This window comes from Rutilus rutilus, assembly GCF_951802725.1.
Source record: "Rutilus rutilus genome assembly, chromosome: 19".
NCBI classification, from domain to species: Eukaryota; Metazoa; Chordata; class Actinopteri; order Cypriniformes; family Leuciscidae; genus Rutilus; species Rutilus rutilus.
This window is the reverse complement of record NC_140232.1, coordinates 27,191,984-27,212,630: the sequence shown is the minus strand read 5'-3', so window position 1 is coordinate 27,212,630 and position 20,647 is coordinate 27,191,984. Positions and strand designations below refer to the sequence as shown.

Sequence of the window (20,647 nt, the reverse complement as noted above, 5' to 3'; positions counted from 1 at the left end):
TAAAAATAAGAGCACTCCTTTTTTGTGATGTTTTTTTTTTCTGTATGCAAACATGCACATGCATCTCAGAAAAAAAAAATCGTATTAAAAAAGAAATCGCTAAACCACAGTTTGAGTAAACTGACTTTTTTTTTTTTTTATATATATATATATATAATTTTACCCTAAAATGTACTCACCCTCATGTCGAACCAAACCTCATGTATACCCAAATGGGTAAGAACACATGCAAGCTTCAAACAGGATGAAAAACGACTTATTTTAAAAGTAGTCTATACAACTACTGTGACCGGACCATTGATTCAGCAAGAGAAATAGCTCAGAAAAAGATTCATCAGGGAATCATATAGACCCGATATTGTGAACTGAATGAACTGGTTTCTTCGAAAAGATCAAACTCGTATGAACGATTAATTCACAAAAAAATAGACATCACTCATGAGCATGCCATGGATAGCTCAGACAGATATTGAGATTTTAGAGACTTAAATTTTGGCCTGTTCCTCACACAAAAATATATTTTGCTTCAGAAGATCTAGAAGATGAGTAATTTTTTCATGATGTTTTTTTTTTTTTTTTTTTTGTCATTTTAGAGTGTTTGGAACACACTACATTGAAAAAATCAGAAATAAAGTCATATGGGTTAGAAACTACATGAATGTGAGTAAATAATGTCTAGATTTCCTTTTGGCTAAATTATCAACTGTCCCTTTAAGAAGTTTAAAAACTAAAGGCAGAATGCATTAAAGCAAAGTCCATTTCTCATCAACAGACAAAACAAAAAACAACAAAAAAAATTCACAGAAAGGCCTTATTGCCCATTGAAAAGGAAGATCAGAGTGTGATTTGTCCTTGTCTCTTCTTCTTCCCTTTCTGAAGCATTGTTCAACATTTTTCAGGTCGAGGGCTGGGCCGAATCAATGTCCATGCATCAATATATCACAGCCATAAAAAACAATTTACCTAAAGCAAGATCTCGTCCATTGATTCCTTTCTGTGCTATGAAGCTGCGGTCTGCATAGGTTAATAGCATTTACAGAGGAATGTATGACCTTCCTCTAAAAATCAGAGGGGAAAAAAACACAAAACAACCAAAGGAACAGCAAATAAACTGAAAATGTAATACGCTACTGCTACACATTCACTCTAGTGAAGAAAAATAAATAAAATTAAAATAAAAAAACCATTGATCATTCCAAGCGTTTGAGGGAATTTTGGTTTTGGGGTGCTGAAACCGTCAAGCAGACGAGGACACGTTTTACTGGGTCTTTCAACTGAAAAACTACATTTCATTCCCTCTAGGCTTTTATGTTCATGTAAATCAAAAAGCAGGAACGAGGGAGTGTGAGTGTGTGTGTGCGCAAGTGTGAAGTTGTGAACTGTCACTGATATTCTTCCATATGCTTCATTGTATTAAATGCTCTGTTGGTTTGGACGCAAACATCGCACTGCTCCTCTTGCAAAGCTCACCGGTTTTTTGTCATCACTTGTGAAATTCTAAACAGCAGCGCAAAAGTTCTATTCATCTCCACACATTTCCTATTCCATGCTGCTTCCATCACTCCAGCCCCCCTTCGGTGACAGCGTTTGTCCCACCGGCCGCCCAATCGCACGCTCCCGCTGCTAAAGGATGACGAGTGGAGTGCTGAGCTGCAGGTAAAGGATGATGTGTGAAGCCCTGCTGCTGACGGCAGTGCCTCTGTGACAGCATATCAATGAAAGACGTGATGGACGTCGTCTTGGAAGCGGGCCCTGATTAAAGAACCCCCCGCCCAGCAGCACGCATCTGCCGCCCATCCCTGGTCCGCTGTCACCGCGGCTGGATACAATAAAATAGCGCTCAGGGTCATCGGGGTTTTCGGTGATGTGACAACAAGCACATTTCACAAGTGCCAATCACAGATGTCTCTCGTAGGCCCCTCCCTCATCTTTCTTCGTACTATCTCCCTCCCTCATCTCATCGTCCACTTCCCAGCTACTCACCCAGGGATGTCTGGGAAATTCAGCATTAGGGATCAGCAGAGATTTAATAATAGATCTCTTCATTAGCTACGAGCGGTACGGAAAACTAACATAATGCCAATTGTATTCTACACAGTATAGGATGTATACTGCTTTTAAATGGTATGTAAAACAATATGCAATATGGAACAAACTCTTTGTTTCAGTGTTGTCACATAACCTCATTGTGTTTAATTTAGTCATTGGCATCTTATCATTTTGGTTAGAAAAGTCATTTTGCAATTTGAATCCAATTTTGGGTATGACGCTTTGAAATATTTAAAGCTGGATCAAACGACGAATCAAGTAAGAGATGTTAAAAACAGTGTACTACTAAAATTGTATAATTGAAATGAAGCAGAAATAAATAAGAAAAACTTAAATAACTTGAAGTTGTACAAAGTACAAAAATGTTAATAAAAATACAACTGGTAAGTGTTTGAATAAGGCATGTCGGTAACACTTTAGATTAGGATTCAATTCTCACTGTTAACTAGTGGTTTATTAAGATGAATATTATGATATTGGCTGTTTATTAGTACTTATAAAGCACATACATTCCTAATCCTACCAAATACCTACACTTAACTATTAATAAGCAGTAATTCTAAGGTTTATTGAGGCAAAAGTAGTAGTTAATAGTGAGAATTGTACCATAATCTAAAGTGTGACCAGCATGCCACGTCTCAATCCCATTTCTCTTCCCATAACTCCCTGTCCACCGTCTACTGAGTAGCTGAAAAACCCTCGTCTCAAATCTAACCTACAGATAAACAGACTTGAAAACACACTGAGAGTTTTCTGTACTTTTTCTTCTAGAGGGTGAAAAATCCAATGCAATGAAATAGAGCGATTCTCTCTGCAGTGAACACACGTCCCTGCATGTGCCGGCCCTGACGCCCAGCTCAATCCATCATTACTACACTAAATCATCTCTCTGCCAATAACACCACTGCAAAATATTACAGTCATGTGGATACTGTTATTTTTAATGACATTCAGCAGTCCCCTTGGGCTGATGGAGCGAGCGAGAAATACAGAGAATGAGAGAGAGAGAGACTGCATAGGTAGGCAATAACATTTGGCAGAAAAGTGCTTAGCAGTTTGAAAAGAGTCGAGAGCGAGAGAGCAGTGGAAGCGTTAAATACTAAAGGAAGACTACAGACTGTTATCTCCATGACAGATAATTGCTAGTCTGTTCAGTCGAAAGCGTTTTAAGGATCTATGAAAGATCTTTGAGATCCTGGGAAAACAGGAAAGGGGAAAAGTTTCCAGCAAGCTGGCGATTCCAACTCCATCATCTAGGTGTAATTGCTCATTTAATATTAGAATAGGTTTTTGACGTTCACATTTATTACAAGAGCTCAGTGCAACCTGAACTTCTGAGCATGTGTGTGGTCTGATATCAATGTCACACCTCCTCAATAACTCAGACAGGCCAGTGTTCTTATCTTTCTTTGACACTCAGATCAATCTTGCTTTTAATCCTGAACCCATTCGCAGTCTCTCTCACCTCAACCCCACACATCAAACACAAACATCACATCCCTCCTGTGAATGTGCGTGTCTGTGTCCAATCAAGTCAAGGACACAGGATGGGGCTGGCTGATCTTCCAGAATCCAGATTATACACTTCATATAGATAGCAAACAGTGCCGGCTGCTGACGTTTAACACTCTTATTTTCTTAGAATGAAGTGAATTACTGAGAAAAACTTGTCCAGTTGTTTTGAATTATTTCAATCAATTCAAGACAACCGGTTTGTTTTTTAGTGAAAAAGAAAACAGCTCACACTGACGGTTTGTTTGTAGAATAAAAGTCTGAATTTATTCTGTTGATCTGTACATTGAACAAGAGACTGCAGCACACACGCGCATAAACGCACACACGACTGATGTTAACCGGCGAAACCAGCTGCGCATAGGTAAAGGGTGCAACTGGTTCACATAGAACATTTGATTTCGCTTTCCATTGCCTTTTTAGCCTTGTTCTCTGTTTGAGTCCCCGTGGAGTCGGACACAAGCTGCAGTGAGGCCGAGTTTAGCCGAAATTAAGCCGGGTCAGGCCTTTTTAGTCCAGGCTTAGGCTTGATCAGTGTGCAAGTAAAGCAGACCTAACGTATGGGGAACAGGGACTGTTGTGAGCAGGAAGATCCCGCTGAAAGCAGCTCTCACTGACTCCATGGTAAAACCAATACTAACCAGTACGTGACCATATCAAAAGAAAATACCCACAACCACCCACAAACGCAGACCTGAAAGAGAGCATGTTCACAGTTATTTCATCCAACATTCTCCATCAACGACTTTCCAGACAATATTTGATATATATATATATATATATATCATAGAGAGATATCATATATATATAGAGAGAGAGAGAGAGGTTTCTAGATATTTATTCAGCAGCAAGAATGAAGAGATGACAAAGACATGACAAAGACAATGTGAAATGAAAATCAGATTTAAACGCAATACTATCAATTTCTGAACTCATTGTCTGGTCTTGAGGTCAGTTGAGCTTCACGTGACACAGAATCATCAAAAACGTCTTGACTGGAAAGTGTTCGCTAGCAAAAGCTCTCACAGTACACACTCTAAATGGATCAACTGTCCGCATTGATATATCATTTCACAGAAAAAAAGCGTCTGATTGGATTTTTGTGGACGGACTAATTTACGTTCTGCTGAGCGCCAGTCGCTCGACACACCCGTATTTCTTAAGATGTTTTTTTGCTGAACTAAAATGCAAATCAGACACTTTGTTTTCAAACAGTTCTTAATGACAACAACAAAGTTTCTTTGGGAGGGACCCACTTTGGTAAGTTAAGAAAACCCTCTACAGTTCACATACTGCACAATATCACCACCATCAAATGTAAGACTACCATGTTAGTTGCACTGTAATTCTACAGTGGGATTGACTTTCACATTAACTGCTGAGGACCGCATTGCTGTGAGAGTCAACTGCCCAGTATGATTTAGGTAGATGGTTTGGATTATCAGGTTTCTTACTCCAGCATCAGGTTTGTATTGTACGATAAAGACAAGGTTATATGGCCACGGATAGATCCTGCGTGCACGCTATTTAATATTCTGTTAAATTGGAACAGAGTATGTGAGGTAATTAGTTAGAGAGGTATGTCTTATTTGAAATATTAAAAACTAAATCTTTACGACGTGTGCTGAATGCAATTCCTAAGAGTTTATCCGATGCTTTGTTTTTATCCCAAAATTCCTGCTGCTATAAAATTAACATTAACCAGTTGTATCCATGCAAAGCGGAACGACCTCAAGAAAAGTAGAAAAATTAGCACCATCTGAGGTAATTAACACAGAATAGACAACCCACGCCTGCTGTAGCACCATCAATGGGATAAAAATTACTGCAAGAAAAAAAAAAAAAACGCTTTCTACTGCCACAGAGACATCGACACAGTTGGTAAGGGAGTAAAACACAACATCTGAAATTAATCTACACCATATAGACTGATTTATATCTCTGAATGAGGTATGAGGATAGCGAGACTGTCCTGGAACACAGACGATGATCGGGAATGAGGTAGGACTGTGACTCTACAAGCTTGTTTTCAGACTAAGAATAACCTGAACTCGTGTTTTATCAAAAATACTTTTTTCTTTCTTTTTTCACTAGTAGAGCTGAGAATATTGTTTGTTATATAAGAGTGACTCTGAGTAGGGACCTTTATTGTAAATGTAACCATGAAAAAAGTGAAACCGCAACAGAAAGTTGCTGTTCTTGCGATAGCGGATTACTGGGCAGTTTTCGGAATTGCTGTGACATGTGGGCGGGTCCTCAGCATTTGATTGACAATCTCAGCACGTAGGTTAGTGAAGCAGGCCGGAGCAATTAACTATTTTCTCCCCGAAGAATGTCATTCTAGTTTTTCTTTTTTTTTGGCATCATAAAGGAATGAAGAAATAAACGATTAAACGCGTTTCAATCTGAACAATATAGCCATATCCATCTAAAGCTTAATGCTCTTGATACGGAACAGAAAACAACATAAATCAGACAATGAGGTTGTCTTTTTTCAGTAAAAATAAAATATATATTCCGCCTACTTTCCTGTTCGTTTAGCTTAGGTAACTGTGGAAAAACTTAGCAGGGGACGTTTTTGTGCAAGTTCATATTTATAAGACTGATCACAAACTGTCCGTTGCTGAGATTCCACTTTGGCTTATTTTCAACAGAACAACACAAACCTACACACACCAACACACATTCAGATTGGATGAAACTCATTCGCCATGACAAAACGACTCCTGGACAATATGCCAAGAACAACTCAGATGATATGTTGATCCCTCATGCGCTTTGCACCGGACTCACCATTTTCCAGAGGCACAGACCAGCTCAAAGCTAAGCACCGCTATTACACAGCCACTGAAAAGCATAGGCACCAGCCTCACCACAGTCTCCCAGAAGAGAAAAGAGGCTTTTGTAGCCTTTTAGCCTATAAATACTGTACATGATTGTATTTAAAAGTCAAATTTTCCCTGATGGGATTCACTGGTTTGATCTGGCAACTGAAGAAACGTAAATTTTTTAATTTTCCTCGGATCTGAACGAATTCAGTCTCGCCGCAGCTGCGAGACAAAAACAAAGCAAGAAAGCAATACATAACGCTGGAGTCTTTTTCAAGGCAACGATCCCACTAGCAAATCTCCACACAAAAAGTATGACCACATGGACAGATGATAAAGTTTGGCTTTCATTCAACCTCAACGCACCTAAAGCTGTCATTTTCCAGTATACCCGCACAGTACGTACGCTCATTAGGGAACATCAAATATTCAAAAAGTGTGGCAATACATATCACACAATACAGGAAATATCTACAGGAAAAAAAAAAACAAAGAAGAGAAAGACATTCAGTGGAACAAAAGAACCTTATTACAATCTGTCCTCTCACATAATTACCTTGACATATTGGAGGTACATCGCTGTAAGAAAGAAAAAAAGGAATCGCTTTCATAGGCTCGAAAGAATGAGAAACAAATGTCTGTTAAACTCCTACTGAGTGGCAGAAAACTGATAGCTGATTTATGTTTTCTTGTGAATCTCTTTTCACAAGCTTTGTTGTAAATGTTTATGTTGACTTTTTTTAATTGGCTTGAGTAAATCACAACAGCCAACATTGATGAATTTTTATACCTTTTTTTTTTTTCTCCTTAGGATTAAAGTGCTACGTTGTCGAAGATGGACAATGACTTCCTCAGAACGGAAAGGAGGGCAACGACTGCCTCTCGACGGAAATGACTCCAAATGAAATGATAGTCTGTAACAAATGACTCACAGTGAGGTGAAATTCATAAATTGAAGTTCTTGAAGCATTGAGATACCTGCGGTATAAAATCCATGTTAGTATCAATTTGAGATATGGGTTTCTGGTCATTAGAGATGATGTATTCGCGAAGAGCCCTGCATTCTTTTAGAAATGTGATTACCCAGGATCTACATTAATAGCGAAACGTCACATATACACTGTAAAAGTAGAAATGATTATAAACTACATACAGTATGAACCAGCAAAGATAAAGACAGAATTGCAACATTGTCTGACTCGATTCTGAACCAGAAGCTTAGTGAGATAAGGTGCAGCCTGGATGCAAACAATGAAATGTTCAAAAACATGAGAATATATTCCAAATGTACACTGAAATTTTCTCCCCACTAATAAATGTACTCGGTTTAAAAAAACAAAACAAAAAAAAAACGGGGGAGGCTTTTGCGTGGCAGATCTGTGGTTAATTCACAGTAAGCGATATGGCATCACAGTCAAGAACCCAAATCTGCAAAAGGCTCATTTTTCTTTCTTTTGTAACGCCGACAAGCCGCATAAACTGTTTGTGATGAAAATAAAGACGACAAGGGGAGACAAAGGACTAAAGTGTGGATGGCATGGCTCGTTGTAAGTTGTCACGATATCTTATTTCTCCCCCCCGATGAGTGCGCCCTCTACAGGTGGGCTGGAGCAGAGACTCTGCTGTTGGTGTGACCAGAGGAATGAGGCTAACGTGTAACCCCCCCCCCGCCCGAGCACCGCTGACAGTTTTACCCCACGTCCGCACACGGCACCTGGCATCTCTCCACACTCACACACCAAAGTGCAGTTAAAGCAATATCAGCTCATATTACAATCACAGCTTGCTATAAAACGGAGAACACAGTTCCCAATGATTGCCAGCTGGAAGAAGGCCCTGCAGCCCAGCTCTGATTTCCACTTACCCTCCGTCCCAAGTGCAATTTACGGCTGGTAAAAGGTCTTAGGTGGTCTCCATCTCTGTAGACCCGATAATACAATAACTCTTGTCCCATGGCTAGTCCATCAAGTTCACTGAAATCAACTTGGATGTGCTTTTGTTGTTTACAAGAATCTTATTTTATACTTTACGGCATTTTTACTGTACTGTTGTGAACTTTGTACAAAGAATAAGAATTCAACTATGCTTAAACATATGACATTAAAATACTCTCTTCGGTGTTGAATCAGAACAACTATTTTGGGCCCCACATTTTACCCGACGATGCATTTTGTTCAAATATACACTGCTGTTGAAAAGTTTATGGCCGGATTTCTTCAAGAAATTAATTCTTATATTCAACAAGGATGCATTAAATGAATCAAAAGTGACAGTAAAGACATTTACAATGTTACAAAAGATTTATATTTCAAATAAATGCTGTTCTTTTGAACATTCTATTCCATCACGGGAATAAATTCGAAGTTAAAATATATTAAAATAGAAAAGTTATTTAAAATTGTAATAAAATTTCACATGCATTTTTGATCAAATAACTGCAACCTTGGTGAGCATAAGAGACTTCTTTCAAAAACATAAAAAACTTACCGACCTTAAACCTTTGAACCGTAGTATAAATCCCTTAAAAACATGTCATCGTAATTATGACTTCCGAGCGCGCAGGAATTTCCCCACAGAACATGAAGGCAGCATATTTCGCCTAAAGCGAAAACAATAAGCATACTGGTGACCGTAAATAGTCTAAATTGAACTTTTAACAAATATTTATTCTCCTGGATGGGACTGAATTCCAAAGAAACACTGCTAATCCGTCTTCCAGGATCACTGACTACATGCGACCTCTCCACCCCTAACCACCATCAAAAACAAGAACAGACCATCAGTAGTCATCTCAGGAAAGCAATTAACGGGAGCAATTAGGCCTAGATTGATTAATTAAATCAATCGTTCATTAAGACGACGCAGGGTGTGACCCTGTTTAAAAGTGCAACTCTTTATGTTAAGTACCTTTAGCAGATGGTCCCAGTGAAGTGACCTACCTCCCCTTAAGACTCCGACTCTAAGCCAGCATTTATGACACCTCGCAAACAAGAAGACCTCTTCTGAAGGGAAACCTCTTTAGTACATTAGGACATGTTCTGACACAGAACACAAGCTGATGTGCCAAACACATTTTACTCGCACACGATTTAAAGGATCGCTCCTGTCTATCACGCGTAACATCAGACTCACCCCGAGATCCCCATCAAAGCTTACAAAAACCCGCCCCATTCACTCACAGAATGCACACCGGAATGCTAAGGCAGTGTGGAGAGAGGTAAAACTGTCAGACAGGTTGTAAAACAGGGTCTGCGAGAGTAAAAGACAGAGAGGTCTTGGGAGGGCATCAGTGGAAATCTCAATTGGCAGCGCCGGTGATTACGTGCACCTTCTCCACCAGAAGTCCTTGAGGAGTAGAATGAGCTATGGTGACAACTTCAGCGCCCCCTACAGGCCGTCATAAGGGAAGTTCTCCATCTTCACTGTCTGTTGGATGAGAAGCTTGGACTCTCGCCGTTCCTCGTTCTTGATGGATTTGTTGATATCCATGATCTTTTCGCAGATGTATTTGTTCACTTTGGATAATCGCTGGGTGATCTCTGCGCTGTCGGCTGTTTCTTGAGACACGCGGTCGTACAGACACTCTGGAACAAAAAATGAGACCAGAAATCAGCTTATTATTATTTATTTATTAAAAAATTATTTGCTTGTAATTTGTTCCTTTAGTCCTTATTCATGATGGTTTACTTGAATATTCACTTGAAAATAAATGAAAAATATATCATATTTATGTGATATCATCATGTACAAATTTTAATAATTTAACAATGTTGTTACATATATTTATTAAAACATTAAGATTTTAATATTATTCAAATGAGGTTTTATACCATATTAGTTTCAGCTGCGTTATTGGTCTTGAGAGCTAACATTTGGGCAGCAATAACAATTTCCATCAGCAAAACCAGAAATCTAATTCCAACCTAATCTTTAATTTAATTTTAATAATAAAAAAAAGTCATTCTAATGAAAGGTAGTGTGTTTACCTCGGACGATTTTGAGCTTGCTTGGTGAGAGCGGTGGTTTGGGCAAGGCATCTTTCTTCTTCTTCGTAGCGACGCCAGTCACGCTGCGGTTCTTCAGGGTTTCCGTGCCCCAGATCATCACCGCCAGGTTTTTGGTGAATTTCGAGTCTCCCTGTGTCCGCTGTAGCTGGTGCCACTTCTCCTCCTCCACCCAAATCCCTCCACCCAAGTGCACCTGCAAGAGAGACGCTCTTCTTCAAATATGCAGCATACACACACTGTCACAGACAAGATTTTGCTTTCACGTTCTGCCACTTAAGTGCCATGTGGTCTATTCCCCGAAGTGTGTCTGAGACATGGTAGCTTTTCTTTCACAATGAATTAAACAACTCTGTTTATGGAGGATGACATGCAACATTCTGTGTAATTCAAGCTTGTTAACAGTAATTTGTGTACCATATTGACCAGTTCTGCTCATAGGTTTCCACAAACCTTGCTGATAATGTAGGATGTTTAGCATTTAAAAAATAATCTACAAAACTTAATCATAAAAATGGTGTTATATAGAAACACACACTATAGATGCGTATTGAAGAAGCAGCACATGATATTAGGAACCAAAGGTATGTCAGGATAATTTCTGTAAAATCCATCAGTATTTTTAAATACAAGTAAATATCTGTTATATCACAAGGGTTTACTAAAACACAAACAAATTTTTTATTAAATTTTTTTATGATCCCCATTATTAAAATAAATAAATAAAACAACAACTTTTGACCAATGAATTTCCATGACCTTTCCAAATGTTTGCAAGCTTTGTTTTACTCTATTCAAGAGAAATAATTAGCTGATGAAATATTTTAAAGCAAAGCATAACTAGAAAAATGTATATTCAAATATAGACTTTTTGGACCAGTTTTCCATGATGGTAGGAACTCTGACCAGTGAAGATCCTGGTGTTTTGAGTTATTTAATCTTGCAACAAGGGACTCTACATACTTTCTCCACCCTCGGAGATCTAGGAACCGATCACCACATACGAGAGACGAGTCCCACATAAATTCAGCGGCGAGGTGTCCAGGTTCATTAAATGCAGTAATGTGTTTTGACAGATGCCAGACCAGAGTGTTGACTTTTAAGCCACACTGTGGAGGACACGGCCCAACAAGCCATCAGGTGGATTGATGGGCAGCTGGTGAGTAACAGCGGAGGTAATGCGCCTTCTGCTATGTCACCCTGAGCAGTCTTCGGGCTCCAATCCAGCGGCTTTTCCCCAATGCAACTAATGTGCTTTAGGCCCTGGTCGAGCAGACAAGCTTTTCACTGCTCTTAACTTAGAGGAGATTTGCTTTTCTACAGCTACCTGTCACTCAGGGCAATTCCTATGGTACAAATAATTAATGCCGGATATGTGTGCGTATGTGTAAGGGCCTAATTTGCTTTTGTTCTTCACGCTTGAACTGAGAACCCTTTCAGCATGTAACACAAATTCCCCCCTGTCATGCAAGGCAGGCGGAGGAACGTAAAATGCGGACCCGATGTCTGCTAACAGGGCTCAAAATCACAGCAAGCGTTCTGGTTAAAAGGCCCTTTGAGACTGACGGGGGAATGGTTGTAGAAGGGATTTCGCTAGTCAATTAGACAAACCAAACCACTGCAAAACATTAAAAGAAACACTGAATCACACTAACACGAGGAACATCAATGAAATCACTGAATTATTGTGTGGCTGAATTCCTGAATTAAATTCCTGTTTAAACAACAGCTTAAAAGAGTGGCTGGATAAGTGTCTGTATGAACTAAGGGCTGAAGTCAAGCCCCTTTTCTTTCATGATAGCCTGAAATAACGCCTGTATTCATAAAGTAAATATCAACGACGGCAACTTCCATAACACTGGAAAATCACAATTAACACACCGTTATTTAATATATATTAAATTCTAATGTACATAATACATTCTAATATGCTGAAATTATTTTAAATAAAAATCTTTTGTAAAATTATAAATGTCTTTACTGTCATTTTTGATAATTTAATGCATCCTAGCTGAATAAAAGCATTAAAGGTGTTACTGACCCAAAACCTTTGAACAGTAGAGTCTTATATATATATATATATATATATATATATAAAATATGTGGTGACTACTGGGCTGCTTTGCTGATAAAAAGAGACTGAAATAAAGTGAGCATGGACGTGGATTTTTGGGATGAAAATCAGTTGCAATAGAAAAGACAGTAAAAACACACAGGAGTACATACTTTTCCATCATTGAAGGTGTAGACGGTTCTCGGGGATGGGGAGTGGGAGTGGGTGGAGCTAGTGTTGGCTTCCTCTTGACACGTCTCCTGTGGTTCACTGATCGGCTCTACCACCTCTGCTTTGATTGTCTGTGTGCCATTGTCATGCATCGGTTCTGTATGAAGCAAAGCAAACCATTAATCAGCATTCTTAAGTAAAGCACAATTTAACAAGAGAAAGATGAGTGTAATCCTGAGAAAGTGTTGAAGGCAGACGTTCCCTGCTCTCTAATGAGAGTGTGTGTGGCTGCAGTAAGTCCTGGCACCTCTCTTTGGAGCACTGCCTAAAACATGGCTCTCCCTTGCCTCAAGACAACCGGGTCATTTTAGCTCAGTAAGCTGGCTTGGTGGCTGGCCGCACTAAGCTCTAATGTATCTGTTGAGTTTTAATAGCAGTCAGTGCTCTGCACGTCTGACCCTAAAGAGCCCTGGCCGGTCTAATCTTCAGCCTGCTCCACCAGCTTGCTCCAGACCACAGTCTGTTCCCCCACCAATCACACACACACACAGACGTAACCCAGCTGGCCAGAACACTGGCCTGAGCGCTCTGGACACTATGTCCTCTTTAAGCAGCCTGTACTGTAGTCTTCATCTGAGTGGTAATCAGTCCCTGCAGCTCTGATATATGTGGAACATCACATAAAAATGTTAAAGTATTAAGGCTGTCAATTTAACATGCTAATTTAGAACAGTTAATTACAAAGAGATGCTGAAAAAACAACAACTGTAAACGTAATGCAGGTTTTACTATCTTTTAATCTGATTGTTCTGTAAAGCACTTTGGTCAGCCTAGTGGCTGTTGTAAATGTGCTATACAGATAAAAGTGAACTTGAACTTAATGGCCAAAAACAGTCTAGCACATTTCCAAATACAAATAATAAAAAAATAGTGTTAAAGGAGTCATAACCTGCAATTTTCACTTTTCCACGAGAATCAATGTATGTTATGATCGACTAACGATTATACACTGGCCGGGAAGCCGATATTTAAAAGTGAAGCGTTTGTTTACCTCAGGGTAAATAAACCAGCGCGCGTGCACGCGCACTCAAATACGAGATTTTGATTTCAGCTCCCTCTTGACGTCATGAGGTAGTAGGATATACCATATATGGACACCGCAGCAGGAAGCCTGCCCTTCCCCTCTCCCCCTCATTCAGTTCAGTCGAGAAAGATGGAGAAACCGAGTGCACACCGGACTTGCTCTGTGGTTGATTGCCATAAAAAACATGTAAATGTGTTTTATCTCCCAAAATCGGACGAAACTATCAGGGACCAGTGGATGAAATTCATTTTTAATGACGCTGTCCCAACAACCCTTTCAACTGGCGTATCGTTATGTGTGTGCGCTAAACATTTTACACCTGAATCATTTACAAATTTGGGGCAATATCAGGCGAAGTTGGCCTCGAAATCTCCGTTAATGTAATCGACATTAAATAAAAGGTAAACCTATGTGGGAGAAAATAGCAACAAACGTTTTAGCTTGTTACCGATGTTAATGTATGTCTCAGTCAAAATGATTGTCTTTACCATTCAGAGACATCTTGATGTAGACGTCCATCCAACAACTCTACATCTTCCCTTTCCAGCTCTGGTTCAGAGTCCGGCTCAAACATGTAGGGTTGAATCCCGTAGGTCGCGGCCGAGTCGGGTTCATTCACCACTTGCGCCATGATGTCAGTTTATAATGATGCTGAAGTTACCTGCGTGTCAACCCCCCTCCTTCCTTCAACCAATCAACGTGCCCCTCATTTGCATTATTAAAATGAGCGTCCACGACAGCCAAAACATCGCACTGATCTCGCGAGACAATAATGCCTTCAGAAATAAGGGTAAAAGTAGGTCTGTGTTTATTTTTTTTCCACTTTTCTTTTTTAGAAGGGCCTGAAAGACTATAATACAGCAGTAGGTATCCAATGTAATACTAGGTTATGACTCCTTTAACTGTGTTGACCATATAATACAATATACTGACTTATAAAGTCACTTTTTTTGTAATGTCTATTCAATGTTTACATCCACTAGTATTTGAAATATCTTCATTTGGGGGTTTTTTCTCAGCAAATATTGATGTGTGTGATTAATTTGATTCATTAATAACAATTACATGACATAATTAATTACCTGATAAGCTGAATATTAATTAAGTACTTGATATGCTAAATAATTATCACATTAATCAAAGGATGAACATTTTAATTGACTGACAGCCCTAAAAATTATACAAGAACATATTTAAAGGGATAGTTCACCCAAAAATGACAAATTTGTCATCCTTTACTTACCCTCATCCTTTACTTACCCTCATCACTGTTCCATAGTATTTTTTTCCTACTATGGAAGTCAAAAGGTGCTGTGATCTGTCTGGTTACCATTTTTTAAAATATCTTCTTTTGTGTTCAACAGAAGAAAGGAACTCATACAGGTTTGGAAAAACTTGAGGGTAAATAATGACAAAATTTTCATTTTGGAGTAAACTATCCCTTTAAATTGCTGTCTGAAGATATTCAATCTTAATTTAAGTGGAAACTAAATACTTCACTCACTAATAGCCCACTAAACGCTGACTAGCCATTGCTGCTTTCGTAGTAATGAGAAAAAAAAAAAAGCTCTTCAAAGTTCTTAAAAAAAAAACCCATACATTTACAAGGTAACATTACGTTGTATGGCAAGCACTATAAAACAGATATTTAAGACTTTAAATTGATTGGATGAGCCATGTCTGTAGCCGCTAATAAGAAAATCCATGTTAAGGCCTATTCAAACACAGTCTGAGTTTTCAATACAGATGCACGACAAGGCTTTAATCAAAAGAATGAATTTCTATGATTCAGAGAACAGTAAAAATTTGATCTGATGAACAGTTTTGGTGCATATTGTTTAGTTGCATCAGTGGTGTGAACAGGCCTTAAGTTGGTCAAATCGCCCTATATCTACGATTCATGCAAATCTTACCGCTGCCAAGCCTCATGAGCAGGACGTCCTGCAGGCGTCGGTTGAAATCCCGGAGCTCCTTGACTTCGGTCAGCAGACTGCCGTACTCCTTCAGCTTTTTGGCCTGCTGTAGCAGCTGTCTGCGTGTGCGCTCCAGTTCCTGCTGCAGGCGTCTCATTTCTTCCTCCTGCTGCCTGTAGCTGTGCACCAGCTCCTCGTACAGGACACGGGGCACCACGGCCTCGTCCTGCTCTTCCTCTTCCTCTGTGGTGAGTCTGTCCAGCTCCTCTCCCTCCGTGCACGAGTTGACTGCGTTCCTCTCCAGCCGCGCCACCACCGCAGCCAGGCTCTTTGAGGAGTTGGAACTGGCCCGCTGCTGTTCCTGTGACTGGACCTGCATCACAAGATTGAGCATCTTGACCAGTGCAAATAGTGTACATGTAAATCATTTTCTTGCTTTTGGACATCTACCTTCCTCCAGAGTTAAGTTCCAACCCCATCAAACATCTAATAATGATCTTCCGGATCACAAAATACAGTAAGGTGTGCTAAAGGGTGGTCATACTTTGAAAGAGGTCATGTCATTATTGTATTATTTTCTATATATTATTACTATATCAGACATCCCACCTCTCCCAGAAGGTCCGGGAGTAAGGACTGTTCCCACCTGGTATTAAGATGCATTTTTGGTTAACCGATCACAAGTGGTCAGCCAAGATGCATTAGACCTGGGGCCTGTACCATGATGGTAGTTGAACAAACTCAGGGTTACAGGATTAGTTTTGAGTTGACAAAACCAAACCAATCCAACCAGGCTTTGTTGGTACCATGATGCTGATCATCAACTTTCTGTCAACTCAGGCTTTGATCCTGAGTTTAGGTGTGACATCAGTAGCGAACAGCCAATCACACGCTGAGAAAGAGAGAAACTGCGATTCATTTCTCGCCAGAGAAGCAGCGCGATTCACTACTCTCTTCTGCAGAATATTACGAGATGAAAAAAAAATATTAAGAATTTAAACAAATTTACACAGCAAGAAGAAAAAATAGCTGTCTATGAAAGAGGACAACTAAAAGAAAAAGTCTTGCTATATCAGTGCAAGTAAAGTTAGTTTATACAGTTGATAAAGGTATTGAGAGAATTTAACTTTTAACCTCACATGTAGTCATTTTATAGCTTTATCTATTGATTCTAAAGCGTATTTATATTACCTTTATATGTAAGGGATAATGTAGAGCGAGGCGGTTGTTATAGCGAATACAACAGCCGCCTCGCTCTACATTATCCCGCTTACTACATGGCTACCTACCAAATAAATCAATAATTTGACACAAAATAATGATTTAAAAAGGAGTTTATTGATTTAAAAATGATTGTATTGCTTCCACTAAAGAAAATAGTCCGTTCCGTCTTTATGGTTAGAATCCTGCGCCCATAGCAACGCTCTGTTTTTCATGGCAACGGTGTGTTATACTTAGCAGCGGTCTGTTATCAAGAAATAACAGACCGCATTCTACATTAGAATTCAACCAAGCCATGTAATAAATATATATATTATCTCCCAGTGCCATCTCCCAGAAATTAGTTTTTGAAAGATGGGATGTCTGCTATAGATTATTTTCATTTTGGATGTTTTGAAGTTTGCATTTTTTTGTATGAAGTGCTGAGGTCAAACTTTGATGTTTAGATTAAATCTGTTGCCAATATCCAAATGTGTAGGACAGAGTTCACCAAACTCAACCTTTGGTACACAAAACCCTACTCATATTCTTGCATTCACATGGGTATGAATGGAAGAACACTATGTCTAGCGTGACTTCCCTTTTAAAGCATGGCTGGAAGAGCAGCTGCATCAATATACACAATAATGACAACTTTTTAATTCAAAAACTATCAAAACTATCACTAATGGGCCAAAAAAAAAAAAAAAAAAAAACTCATAATTTCATATTTAATGCCACTGTAACAGGGCTAAACTGGCTCAATGGCTAAACTGTGAAATGAAACCTACACACCAACTCAGATTATATTAAAACACCAAGGTCGAACTAAGTAATTAAGGTATGAACTGCAAGAGCACACAAAACTGGTTGGGTTGCACAATTAAAAAGTCAGGACACTAAAAATACACAACAAGCCCAGCGAAGAAAGAAATGGCCTTTCTGGTCTCTTGCTAAAACTGCAAGATTAAACAAAACTGGCTTGAAACACTTGAAATGTCAGGACAAATTCCATAAGCGTCAAAACATGTTCTAAAATGTTTTTCTTGTTTTGTTTGCAGAGTAGGCTATAAATCATACTCTTAAAATCAGCAGAAAATCCCTGTTGAGCCATTCCCAATCTGTCCACATGTTCCCCATCTACAAATCCAGACCAGTAACAGAAAGCTTGCAAATGTCTCCAAATCTTAAAAATGGCTAGACCAACCTTTTTATGTCTTAGGGGCATTCTCTCCTCGCCAAAGTGATTCTCCACTGTGTTCCTGTTCGACATCTTGGGTATTTTCATCTTCTTTTGCATAATACTGTGCTCAAATTCCTCAATGCTTTCTGAAAAAGAGGAGGGGAAATGCATCAGAGGCGCAAATAATATTTCATCTCTGTAATCTAAAATGATGATATGGTTAAAACAAGGACACATCAGCAAGAGAAACATTTTATGAGTTTGGTGGAGAAGTTTCCCAGTAACCTTGTAATGACACAGATGACTAGCTATTGTTGCAATAAACTATTAATGGAGCGTTTAACATTGCAAAGCGACGTTGACTGCAGCATCAATATGATTTTGACAGGCGGGGTCGTCACAGTTGTCAGCGTGTGATGCAGTGTCAAGAAACCAAGGCCGCTTGGAGAAGACGGACCATATAAATGTGCATACCTAGCCCCTTATCATGCCAAGTGGAAAATCATCAACATAAGATCTCGATTGTTAATAACTACATATTAAAAGTTTTACATTGGCCAGGTATGGCACATGAGCCTCAAGGTCGGCCACAACAGATTGCAGACTGATTTAAAAGCTGTGCTGGACGGCAGACTTCTGGCCCTAACGAGATCAGGGTTGTAAGAGCAGGTTAAGCCACACATGTAGATTAGTAATGTATCTAACTAGTCTTTGAAGAGTGACAGGAGTGAAAGTGGCTGGAGGATTTCACTGTCTGCTTGAGCTCAAGTAGGAAGTGTCACATGATAACAGATCTGCCACCAGCACTGATTTAAAACCCACATAATATGATGACAAGTTATAATTTAACAGTATACCTTTCTGGCATAAGGTTTCAAGCAACCTGAAGGGCGTGAAAGTAAAAAACGACATAAAATAATAACCCATCCCTGGCTAGCTAATGTGATGACAGTAACCTAGCAGCTTGGGCTAAACACGACAAAACGTTGAAATACAGAACTTTCTGGCTATCGTGTCTGCTTTTCCTAACGTTTATCAGTTCAGATAGATTGTTAGTGTTGTGATGATGATGCTTTTATTCGCTGTTAAGCTCTTATGCCTCGGAGATAAATGAAGGAAGCGTTAGCAGCAAGCTAACAATCGCTTAGCATCCTGAGCCTCTTTCTCTGCCTTTAAAACCCTCTTATCTTTCGTTTCTACTTTCATGAACTTATTCAGACATTTTCGACGCGCCTTTCCCTTAGTTAATATTTAGATGGTCGTGCTTGTCAAACACAGACACGATTATATCTCTCTATTACACAAACCCCGCAATCACGATGAGCTAAAAACACCAGAATCATCAACAAGATATCAAACCTATGACATCTTCTCCGTCTATATCCATTTTTCACATCAAAACACTCAGGCTATATAGCATTAGTGTTCTGATCTCTCAACAACACAATGACAATACATGCGTGTTAAAGGATGTTCATGCAACTCATGTGAAATAAAAATTATGATTTGTATGATAACTTTTCATCATACGCCATACATATAATATAAAGCTAAACAGATAAGAGGTTCATGCACATGCAAATATGATTCATATCAAAGTTGCAAGACATTTCAAGCATTTTCGTCATGCGTGTCACTGTTATGTATGAAGATTATTATTATAGTTAAAAGGAAGAGAAGAACAGAACTCACCTGCCAGGGCGAGGATGTGTGCTTTGGCAGGATGGCCTGCGCCTCTCAGCACCACATACACCTTCTGATCATCAAAATCTCTTTTGTGCACAGGCTGGAAATCTTTCACGTCTGACACAGGTAACGCGTAGCACATGTCGTCCTCCAAGAAACGCACGAAAGCGTACATTATTTTTGCTCTTTGGTCCCTGTTCTTTGGGATAGGGCTTGACAGTTTCCCTCAAAAAATATTTAAAAAAACATATATAAACACAAAGAGGGGGGAGACAGTGGGGAGGCCTCTGCGATCGACTGCTTTAGTCTGGCTGGTGCGCATCAGTTGAGGAAATGCAGAGCCTGGTCGCTACAGACTGTACTAATCAAAACAGATGTGATGAGAGGTTTATTTTGGGGGGTTCGAAGTGTCGTTTGCTCTTAATTATTTAAAAAAAGAAAATACATGAAAAATACATACAATTTTACCAATAATAGATCTTTATAAAATAAGTTGTTTTTTATTACTATTATTAATAATCATTACAGTGATATTATATTATAAAACAAGATAGTAAATGATTATTAATAAAATATTTTAGTATATTTTAACTCCAGATGGAGTTTTGTAGTTATTACAATACAAATGTATAAGAGTGCACAGCTGTTGTTGTATAAGCATGTTAAAGGCACACTATGCAAGATTTGTACCATAATATAACAGCTTCGAAATCATTTTGATGGTAAACGAACTCGTAGTAGGGCGAATCACGCCACTGGCAAAACCAGCAATGCAGGTTTGACAAATCTCGCGAGAATCACGACTTGCTTTACGGCATGACGTCACATACATCAACAACATATGAAGCAGCCTCTATGGAAGACACCAGCACGCATTTCAGACGTGAATCATGGCAGAGTCGACGAAAAAAACTAAGAAAGCGTGGTCGGAAGAGTCAAGGAAAAGAAAACGACGGTTCTGCGT

The 20,647-nt window shown here is 39.2% G+C and overlaps 2 protein-coding genes across 2 annotated transcripts in view; both read right to left on the bottom strand.

The window, feature by feature from the left end:
• Positions 1 to 20,647, bottom strand: part of agbl4 (AGBL carboxypeptidase 4) — a 347,216-nt gene that overhangs the window by 78,225 nt on the left and 248,344 nt on the right. The window lies entirely within an intron of this gene.
• bend5 (BEN domain containing 5) lies at positions 9,392 to 19,992 on the bottom strand. The gene is made up of 6 exons (XM_084389588.1): positions 19,690 to 19,992; positions 18,022 to 18,143; positions 15,615 to 15,987; positions 12,620 to 12,774; positions 10,376 to 10,589; positions 9,392 to 9,973 (listed from the first exon to the last, which is right to left on the bottom strand). Exons 1-6 carry the CDS (start codon positions 19,856 to 19,858, stop codon positions 9,777 to 9,779), a joined length of 1,230 nt encoding a protein of 409 aa, XP_084245714.1. The 5' UTR covers positions 19,859 to 19,992; the 3' UTR covers positions 9,392 to 9,776.

Excerpts from the sequence above, each read along its gene's own strand:
- bend5 (XM_084389588.1), bottom strand. The coding sequence starts at position 19,858 with ATGTACGCTTTCGTGCGTTTCTTGGAGGACGACATGTGCTACGCGTTA. Across the intron at positions 15,988-18,021 it reads TGCCCCTAAGACATAAAAAG|GTCCAGTCACAGGAACAGCA; the intron begins GTTGGTCTAGCC and ends CTTGTGATGCAG. Across the intron at positions 10,590-12,619 it reads ACACCTTCAATGATGGAAAA|GTGCACTTGGGTGGAGGGAT; the intron begins GTATGTACTCCT and ends TCTCTCTTGCAG.